We start from the raw sequence: 10,481 nt of genomic DNA on the forward strand, positions 1-10,481 counted from the left end.
TCCCGCCTTTTTGCGCACAGCCCCGAAACGCCCCCCCCAACACTCGCCCTCTTTAGCCACGCCCATTCCATAACGGCTTCTTCTGCCCCGCCCACTCGAAAGCCGACACTCTTCACGGCGCGGCCCTCCTTAGAAACCTTGTGTGCGCGTGACGTCGCCGCGCACGCCTCGTGGTCCCTTGCGCCTGCGCGCTGCCGCCGCTGCGGGCTTTGTTGTCGCTTCTGAGTGACGTTAGGTCTCTCTTTCCGGCCTGGGCTCGCGGCGTGTGAGGAGGTGAGGTGAGGCCTGCTCCGTGTTCTCGGGCGGGCGGGCCGTGATTTCTCCCTCCCTGAGGTGGCCGGTTGAAAGCGGGGGTGAGGCGCGTACTCGGTTGAGCTGATTCCTCCGCCCGATCCCAGCTTTCCCTCTTCCCGGGGGTCGCCTTCTTCCTGTGCCCCGAGGTGGGAGCCCCGGGGGTGAGGGGACATGAAGGAGACCCTTTTCCTATATATATATATACAATTTTTTTATTTTACTTACTATTATGTATATATATTAGTATAGCAGTATATTAGTATATAAAATTATATATATATATATATACTCGCTTGTGTGCCTCAAGGCGCTTTAGATTTCCACACACCCTACTTGACTTCCCCCCAGAGCGACTCTGGCTCTTGCAGGGATCCCCGTCGGAAACCCTAGAAAGCTGCTGCCAGCAGACGATCCGGTTCTTTTTTTGTTGCCCCCGAATTGCTAACCTAACCTCAGCCTTTCACTTAACCTACCTTGATTTCCGGGCAGCAACAGGTTGTCTGTGCAAATAACGGCCAAGGTGGCAATTCAGCTGGTGCAGAATTCAGTGGCCGGCTTGCAAGATGGTGTGAGCATATGACACTGATCTGTGGCCCGACTCCGCTGGCTACCAGTTAAGTTTCTGGTCCCAATTTAAAGTGCTGGTATAAAGCCTGATGCACCTATAACCACCCATTTTGATGTACCATACCATAACCAGTCCAAATGGGACGCAGGTCGCGCTGTGGGTTAAACCACAGAGCCTAGGGCTTGCCGATCAGAAGGTCAGCGGTTTGAATCCTCATGATGGGGTGAGCTCCCATTGCTCGGTCCCTGCTCCTGCCAACCTAGCAGTTTGAAAGCACGTCAAAGTGCAAGTAGATAAATAGGTACCGCTCCGGCAGGAAGGTAAACTGTGTTTCCGTGCTCTGCTCTGGTTCTCCAGAAGCAGCTTAGTCATGCTGGCCACATGACCCGGAAGCTGTACGCCGGCTCCCTCGGCCAATAAAGCGAGATGAGCGCCAGGGGTCCCTTTACCTTTATAAAGCCTTAAATGGATCAGGACCACAATACCCTCAAGGACTGCCTTTCCTCATATGAACAGACCCAGACCCTGCGATCATCCTCCGAGGCCCTTCATGTGCCTCCTCCATTAGAGATCCAGAGGGTGACAACATGAGAACGGGCCTTTTCTGTGGTGGCTCCCCATTTGTGGAATGCTCTCCCCAGGGAGGCTCAACTTGCACTTTTGTTACATACCTTTAGGTGCCAGGCCAAATCATTCCTCTTCTCCCAGGCTTTTGGCTAATTAAACAATCTGGCCTTTTAAACTGGGGGGGGGGGGTGTTTTAGTTTGTTACTGTGTTATGCACTTTTGTGTTTGTAAACCACCCTTTGATCCTCAGATGAAGGGGGCGGTGTAAAGTAAAGGTAAAGGGACCCCTGACCATTAGGTCCAATCGTGGCTGACTCTGGGGTTTCTTGGCTGTGCTGCAATTTCCCTGTTTACAAACAGTTCCTGCATTAAGAGAGAGTTGTGAATAGTCAAAGGCTTTACAGTACACTGGATTTGGTTGTTGTCATGACTCAAGAGGGATGTTTAATGCATAATGCACTCATAGGTGCCAGTGTTTGCACGTGTGCGTGCACACACACACATTGTATGGCAGGTGCAATAAATGCAAAATATTTTAAATATATATCCTCGATTTCAGCTGCAGACTAGCAATTTCAGAATTTCTTTAAACAAATAGGCATGTGGATGAGCAGAGTTGGTACTGGCTTTTGCCTAAAAGCAGGATTTCATAGCCACTTTGCTCGGTAGATGTATCCAAGGAATTTTGAGAAAATAGAAATTAGAGTTTATTGTGAGGCTTTTGTGTGCATCTTACCTGTGTTGCAGGAAATGAATCCAGGTAGCAGAGCATCTGCTTTGCATGCAGATATCCCAGATTCTGGGACGCGGGTGGCGCTGTGGGTAAAACCTCAGCGCCTAGGACTTGCCGATCGCATTGTCGGCAGTTCGAATCCCCGCGGCGGGGTGCGCTCCCGTCGTTCGGTCCCAGCGCCTGCCAACCTAGCAGTTCGAAAGCACCTCTGGATGCAAGTAGATAAATAGGGACCGCTTACCAGCGGGAAGGTAAACGGCATTCCGTGTGCTGCGCTGGCTCGCCAGATGCAGCTTGTCACGCTGGCCACGTGACCCAGAAGTGTCTGCGGATAGCGCTGGCTCCTGGCCTATAGAGTGAGATGAGCGCACAACCCTAGAGTCTGGCAAGACTGGCCCGTACGGGCAGGGGTACCTTTACCTTTACCTTTTATCCCAGATTCTATAATCAGCATATCTGAGTAGAGCTGGGAAAGAACCCTGTCTGAAAACCTGGAAAGCTGCTGCCAGCCAGTGTAGGTAGAGCTGAGCTACATGGACTAAAGGTCTGGTGCTGCATAAGGCAGCTCCGTATCTGGAAAGTTAAGTGTGAATTGAGAATTGCAGCCTGAAAGGGAGCATTTTTTTAAAGGTAAAACCTGTTGTGTTCAGTTTGCAAACACCCTTGTTTCGGAGTCCGTACAAGGCAATTTCCTGTACTCTTAATATCTGGCAGGTAGAAATTGTTGCTTTGAGGAGGAGCTGTTCATGTACTTACTTTCCGTTTATTGGAAGTGCAGTAAATGCACAAATGTGTTTTCCATCTGTTAATCGTTTAACGATATCTTCCACTTAAGTGGGAGATGGAATTGTTCAGTAGAGGTGAGATGACAGTGGGATTTAGGTGAGGGAATGTATTTAGATAAGTCTAGGCTGCCATACAGTGTGGAGTGGGTGTGTAATTCTGAATCTTACAATTCTTATTCATGGATTATTCATTTACATGTTATGAATGTCTCTTCTGAGTTTTACTATGAGGAGACACAACTCTGGCTGTAAAGATAGTATGTCGCTGTTAAGATAATCTCATCTGAAAATTTGAAGGCAATCTACTCTGACTTAGTTGAGTACCACCTCCCTGATATATTAAATAATTTTGCATTGTTTTCAAGTAAACAGACCCTACTTTGCATTGAAGAGGCTTCCTGCTGCTAAAATGGAAAACACCCATTGATCATTATGGCATTAGAAATATCATACAACAGCAGTTAATTTGAACATAAAAAAGATTGTCCAGTATCTGAAGAAGTGTGCATGCACACGAAAGCTTATACCCAGAACGAACTTAGCTGGTCTCTAAGGTGCTACTGGACAATTTTTTAAAAAAATTTATTTATTTTGACTGCATCAGACCAACAGGGCTACCACCTGAAAATGAAAAATATTGTTATAATTTAATATTCTAGGGAAGTGCTCCTGCTTACAACTGAGAGTTTAAATAGAAATAAACACTTCAAAAGAAATATTCCTGCTTCATTAAATTAATACACACAATGTAGTTTTAAATAGGTGCATAACTGAGATGGGAAGATGCTGGAAGATAATGACTCTGATAAGTTGCAGAGACTGCTGGGGGTGAGGCTTTTTCTGTAATTTTCAGTCACAACCATCTGCTAAGTACTGACCTTTTAACATATCTTGTCAGAAATTTCCTGTTGCACGTCACTTGTGGCAAAACCCTAGAAAAACACAATGCAGAACGACGCTGGGGAGTTTGTGGATCTCTACGTTCCTCGTAAATGGTGCGTATTAATTTATCCATGGAAATTACTAGCCTGCCTTGGGCAACTTGAAGAAAGTCATGGCACATTCGGGCATGGGGTTAAATCATGGCTTTAGCCTTACAATAACACTCCTTGGGCTCAGGTGCTCCCAACCTGACTTCCTGGCATGACAGGAGGAAGAGTACAGGAGGTTCTGCAGTTCAGTGTGTCATCCAACCTGAGACAAGCTGGTTAATATTAAGTACAGATACAGTGGTACCTCTGGATGCGAACGGGTTCTGTTCCGGAGCCCTGTTTGCATCCTTAAGCGAACGCAACCTGCATCTGCGCGGGTCGCGATTCGCCGCTTCTGTGCATGTGTGTGATGTCATTTTGAGCATCTGCGCAAGAAGTGAAACCCAGAAGTAACGCATTCCGTTACTTCCGGGTCGCCGCAGAGCGCAACCCAAAAACGCTCAACCTGAAGCAACTTTAACCCGAGGTATGACTGTACTTGAAGCAAGCTAGCTTGATAAACTATAACTTGAAGTTGGCTTTGTTTCAACTGTCCATAGTTAAGATTGAGCACAGTATGTCCAGGTTTGGGTGACATAGGAAGCTGCAGTTAATCTTAAACAGAAACAAAGCTTCCAAACTTCTATTTGTGCCCATGCCGATTGAGGGAGTGTGTGAGCCCAAGGCTCACTGGGGTTCATTCTTAGAATACCAAACTATGATATACTGATTTGTCAGTTGCTAGCTGTCAACTTTTCCATTTTCTTGCGAGGAATCCTATTTGGAATAAGGGAATTTCCCTTAAAAAAAGGAAAACATTGACAGCTATGGCAGTTGTGGGTTTGGGGGGGAGGGTGTGGGGGTTACACCTTTAGGTGCCTCTTCAAACGTTCCTCTTCAACCAAGCCTTTGGCTGATTAACATCTGATAACCTTTTAAATGTGTTGTCAGAGGGGGGTTCTTGCTTTGTGCTTGTTTTTTATACAGTGGTACCTCTGGTTACATACGCTTCAGGTTACAGACTCCACTAACCCAGAAATAGTACCTCGGGTTAAGAACAGTTTCAGGTTAAGAACAGACCTCTGGAACGAATTAGGTACTTAACCCGAGATACCACTGTATTGTATTTTTACATTGTGAACCACCCTGCGATCTACAGATGATGGGTGGTATACAAATTTAATAAACAAGAATAATAAGATTGAGCTATTTGGCTGCTACAGCAGAAAAAAAGATGGGTGCATAGATAGGTGCATGTACCTGCCAGCTCAAGGTGGTTACAAGCAGGATTTAAGATACAGAAAGGCTTAAGTTGAGGATTCCAGAAAGAGCTATGCCCAGGGCTTAAGTTCCATGTATTTCAAGAGTGCAGGGGGTGTCCCAGGCATGCCAAGAGTGGGTGCAGCTGCTGTAAGACTATGGTGGTTGTCTTCAGTGCAAGATTTTCTAGCCGTGAACTTTTATATATTTTCATGGGGCTTCTTTTCTTCCCTTCAGCTCTGCTAGCAACCGGATAATTGGTGCTAAAGACCATGCCTCCATCCAGATGAATATTTCTGAGGTGAGTAAAATATAATTAATTAGAATGTACAAGTTGAAAGGCGTTAATGAATGTGTTTTCTTTTTGGTACTGAATTTCATTTTAATGAGGCTTGTAACCTGCCTGGGTTGCTGACTTTATGTGAAAAATGCATTCCTAGCTCCAGAGGCCTATGGGCTTATTATGGCTACAGTAGGAAGAAGCCTAAGTGTAAAAAGTTGGCTAAGCATTGATCTAACACAAGGTCGCATGGAGTTGACTGCAGTCACAAAGAGAACCAGTGTTGGTTACAACATGGTGTCCCTGCATAATGTGCAGTTTTCCACTCCTTTCTGCCTTTCAGGATCTGGCCCTGAGTATTGAAAGTTACAGCAGCGTAGCAATAATCATGGTTGCTTCTCTCAGGCTCCTGGGTCCAGAGGGCATGGGACTGTAGAATTACTTCCTTTACTAGACTTCCTGCTGCAGGTGAAAATAAATTACAGGGGCTGCTTCCTGTAGCAAGCAGTATTGAGAGAACAGCATTCATAGTCCAAAGGAAGCACATGGGGGGGGGGGCTTATTTATTTAAACATAAACCGCGAAGCAGTTTATAAAAATATAAGACAATAAAAACAAGGGGTAGGTCACATTCCTTCCCTGCCATTCTTTTGCTTTGAACCCTGGGTGCTGTTGGTCTAATACTGCTTGCTGCATGACTTTTTGTTTTTATTCATAAAGGTTAGTATCATCTGTTCCATTGCTTCCCTTTGTGTTTTAAACAAATTTCTATTAATTTTTGGATGTATTGTGGATTAATAGAAATGAAAAATTAATCCTTTTGTGTACATGGGACATGGCTGACATTTGTCCCAGATTTCAGTAATCCAGTAAATCTGGGCAAATACATTTTTCATACATATTTAAACTATTAATTTGCTTTCTGTAAATTCCCTGGTTAGATTTGCAAGGGGTTCACTGCCGATAATTGATATCTTCTATGCATTGTGTTTTCCAGTATAACTGCACAACAGTTAACATGTTGAAATGTAGTCTTGATTCCCATTTCAGGTTGATAAAGTCACAGGCAGAGTCAATGGCCAATGCAAAACTTACGCAATTTGTGGAGCAATTCGCAGAATGGTAAGTATGTACTTAAAATGGTTTCTCTTCCCCAGTAGTATAACTTCTGTTGTCTTTCCACCTCAGTGTTTGGCTGTTGTGGGAGGTGGTCTCACTACATGTTGGGTTTCTTCTTTTATATAAACGGCAGCTCGCACTTTAATTTGACATATTTTACCTTATGAGTAGCAGCTCATTTAAGGTTAAGAGACTAGGTCTTGGAGTTAATTCTGTTTTAAATAAGGAAATTGTCATCCTCTGGGTTGTGAGAGTAATGTAAAGGGGCTCTTCACACTAGTAACATTTAAACATCCTTTTTCCAGGACTCAGTTGCTGGACTGCAATGCTAGGCACATTAACTTAGAAGTAGCACACATGGAAATCAATAAATATATTTATGATTGGGCTTTTAGTCTTTCATGTTTAACTCATGAGGCTCGTATTGAAAACAGATTTGCAAGTGGTATCAAATACTTACATGAACTTGTACTAGATTAACATAAGCAAATATGAACAGAGCTGGATACCACTGCAGGGATTACTGAGTACCATCTTCATGGACTGTTCTGAAGCCTTTCATTTGTCTGAAAATATGGTTGATGAATTACCGGTAACTCACAGTGGCATTCAAGAGTTCTCTGTTCTCTGTGTGTGCAATAATTCTTTGCAAGCTCCATCTATCAGTAAATGAATAGGCTACCATGGGTAGTTGCTCCTGAAAGAAGCAATCATTCATTCTGTATTACACACCATCATTCTGGAATGAATAGAGTGAGTCTTAATTTGAAGTCATCTCAAGACAGTGGGCTACACTACTACTTAGTAATGTAATTCTGTCACAGGGAGGTAAGCAGTGTTGAGAACTGATAGTTACCATCTTAGAATAACATTTAGTGACCAAACCACATCTGGTTGGCCACTGAGAATGCGATACTGGACTAGATGGGCCATTGGACTGATCCTACTGGTTATTCTTACGTTCTTGTAAGAATCTGACTAAGGCACCCATTAAAAAATTGTTAGTATTGTTAGGCTAGTATTGTGAAAATAGCCTAACCACATTGTGTCCAAGTTTATTCAAAAGCAAGATCCATAGTGTTAAGTTGTGCTTACTCGCAGGTAAGTATTCATAAGAATCGTTGCCTCCCCTTCTACTGAGGAAAAAGGAAAGCGAATCAGTTGTGGACCCTACCCTGGTCAAGTGTTGGCTTGTGCATTCCAAAAACCGATTGCAGGAGAGCATCTTAAAGCTCTGTATGTAGAGCACTTGAACAGGCCTTTGCCACTCAGTTAAACTTATTTTCTCTGTTTCAGGGGGAATCTGATGACTCAATCCTGCGCCTTGCAAAGAACGATGGTATAATATCCAAGTAAGTTTTGTTGAATCTCATATCTCTCTCTCGGGTACTAATGCAGCTGTGCATTCTCAGTTTGCCAGCTTCTTGTGCTGTTTTGCTAAGCTTAATGTGTACATTTGTAACTGTTTCTTTTCCTTTTCTAGGAATTTCTAAAGCATGATGAAGAAGCATGATGTGAAATTTGTTATAAAATAAAACTGTTGGAAAGCACCTGAAGTTCAGTGTGTCATTTCAGCTCATAACAGGTGAAACTGTTAAAAGAGACTAATTCTGAAGATTACAGCATTGTTGATATCGATTACATAGGGCAATTTAAATTGATTATTTTTATATTTAAAAATAGGCTTGTGTTTATGATAGATTGCAATGGTAATACTTAACAGCTAAAATAGACCACAGATTCTTAGATTCTTGTCCCAGATTCTTAAACTTTACATCATTCTTGCCATGAGATGCAAGATGACATTTGTTTCTCTACTTAGAACTCTAAAACACAGGGGCGGAGACCCTGAATACCATCTGCAAAGCTGCAGGTTTTCTCTCCATCCCTGTTCTCACACGTTTTGCCTTCATTTATACGTGGTTTGCAGAGGGCACACCTAACTGGCTAGAAAGATGCAGAAATGGTTTTGCTACATTTATCTGTGAATTACGTTTGTCTCTAGGGTTCTCATTCTTTATATATTCTCCCATGAGAAAGAAAATTATGTGTATTTCTTGGCAGGTTTTTTTCCTGAACAGCAAGAAGCCAATAGTTAAGAGAACTTCCCTTTGCTTTTTAAGATCTCAAATGTGAGGAAATGCAGTACATTGATATCCTGTGATAAATATAATTATTCTGAAGTATGTAAACTAGTTGTCATAAGGATCGTAGGAGCTTGAACTGGCTGATTTTTAAGCACTCGGTTTAGTAAGCTTAGAAGAAAGTTTTTGTGTTTAGAGTTCAGTTTGAGTTGGGTCGGTGGTTGAAGGAGCTGTAAACACACCCAGGCTCACCAAATGTCACACCCCAGAATAAGAGGTGTATGCTGCCCTCATCCCGACGCTGTCCGATGTGGGTGGTTATTTTTAGAACTCTATTTGTTCGCCTCTTTTCACTGGAGACCTGAAGTGAATTACAAAAAATTTAAAATCCAAAGCGCAGAGTACAATGGCTTGTTTCTGGAGAGATCTATTTCTTTTTCTGGTATTCCAAAGTTTGAGAACTTCCTTTATTAGAAAAGCTGACCATGTTTTTCTAAGGGGAACAATGTAAAAAGATTCCTGCATTGTGGGGGGGTTGGACTAGAATTCAGGGGCCGGCAAGGTTTATCGGCCATGGGCCGGATCACTCCCACAGAGATCATCCGTGGGCCGGACTGGCGCAGTGTGATGTCGGAAATCACGTCTGCACATGTCCACAGCGCCAGAAATCTCTGTGCATTCCCAGACACTGAAAATTGCACCTGCGCAGAAGTGATTTTCAGTGTCTGGACCTGTGCAGAAGTGATTTTCGGTGTCTACGCGTGTGCAGAAGCGATTTTCAGTATCTGCGTGTGTGCAGACGTGATTTCCGTCGCTGCTCAGCAGGTCTCCACGTCCTGCGCTGCTTTAGCGCAGTGCACGGGGGACTTGTTGCCAACCCCTGGGCTAGATGGCCCTTGGGTTCCCTTCCACCTCTGCAATTCTGTGATTCTAGGTTTTACCCAGTAGCTGAGCAAACACAATTCTGCAAGTCTATTCTAATAACCTGTTAACTTGGCATCAGGTAGGAAGGCTTATATTCTATCTGCCTCACAGAGCCCTAGGGGAAACCACAGCTTGAATAGATTGAGAAGACAGACTTTTGTTATCTGTCACTCCCCTGATTCTGGCTAACATCCACTATGCTGCACTTTTGACCTGATGTGCACAGCTGTTTTACCTTTTAGATTTCCAAAGGCTTATTTTTAAACTTGGAGATAGCAGCAGCCAGGTATATTAAAACATCATGGCAAACCTGAGGTGGTAGTGGCATTCCCATATAGGAGGAGACTTCCATTTTAAATCCAGGTATATTCTGGAGGCTGTGCCAGTAGTTTGCTGCAGTAAGTAGGAATTTTAGGTAAATATGTATATGGCAGCAGCTTCTCAGGACAGTGCCTCACTTGAGAGGCAGAGGCACTTAGCAGAAGATACCTGGTTTGATACAGTTTCATCAGTAGGAATGACGAAAAGGCACCTGAAGAAGTTGTTGTATAAAAAAACCTCCTTTTCCCTTATGGGGTATCCAAGAGCCCATATAGAATCCTCAAGTGGGTTCACTGTCGGTAGGAGAAAATAACAGAGGCCAACCAGAGAATATTGAGAAGCAGCTAGTAAGCCTGATGTTTATTAAACTTGCAACAGGGTCCTCACTCACCACATGCAGGAGGGAAGGGGAACCCAGAGCAATGGTATGCAATCCCTTATATATACTTTTGATATATATATACCTGTAGCTCAAGACCACCCCTAAAAACTGTTAGGATATAGTTCTGTTCCACCTTAAAAGGGTACAGGCATGACGTTTGTGTGTCACATGCCTGTTTACTTCCAGCACTCGC

General features: G+C 43.6%; 1 protein-coding gene across 2 annotated transcripts; it reads left to right on the forward strand.

Moving 5' to 3' along the window:
- Window positions 1–206: 206 nt before the first annotated feature.
- On the forward strand, window positions 207–8,127 carry RPS21 (ribosomal protein S21; the record flags this gene model as incomplete). Of its 2 annotated transcripts, XM_083447747.1 has the most annotated exons (6): window positions 207–273; window positions 3,846–3,942; window positions 5,416–5,479; window positions 6,509–6,580; window positions 7,874–7,929; window positions 8,061–8,127. In XM_083447747.1, exons 2-6 carry the CDS (start codon window positions 3,893–3,895, stop codon window positions 8,068–8,070), a joined length of 252 nt encoding a protein of 83 aa, XP_083303873.1. In that variant the 5' UTR covers window positions 207–273; window positions 3,846–3,892. The 2 variants fall into 2 exon arrangements, with proteins under 2 accessions (XP_083303873.1, XP_083303874.1); XM_083447748.1 differs by lacking the exon at window positions 8,061–8,127 and having other exon boundaries at window positions 217–273; window positions 7,874–7,933.
- Between the last annotated feature and the right edge of the window lie 2,354 nt (window positions 8,128–10,481).

Source organism: Podarcis tiliguerta (assembly GCF_965153285.1).
Source record: "Podarcis tiliguerta genome assembly, chromosome: 6".
NCBI lineage: Eukaryota > Metazoa > Chordata > Lepidosauria > Squamata > Lacertidae > Podarcis > Podarcis tiliguerta.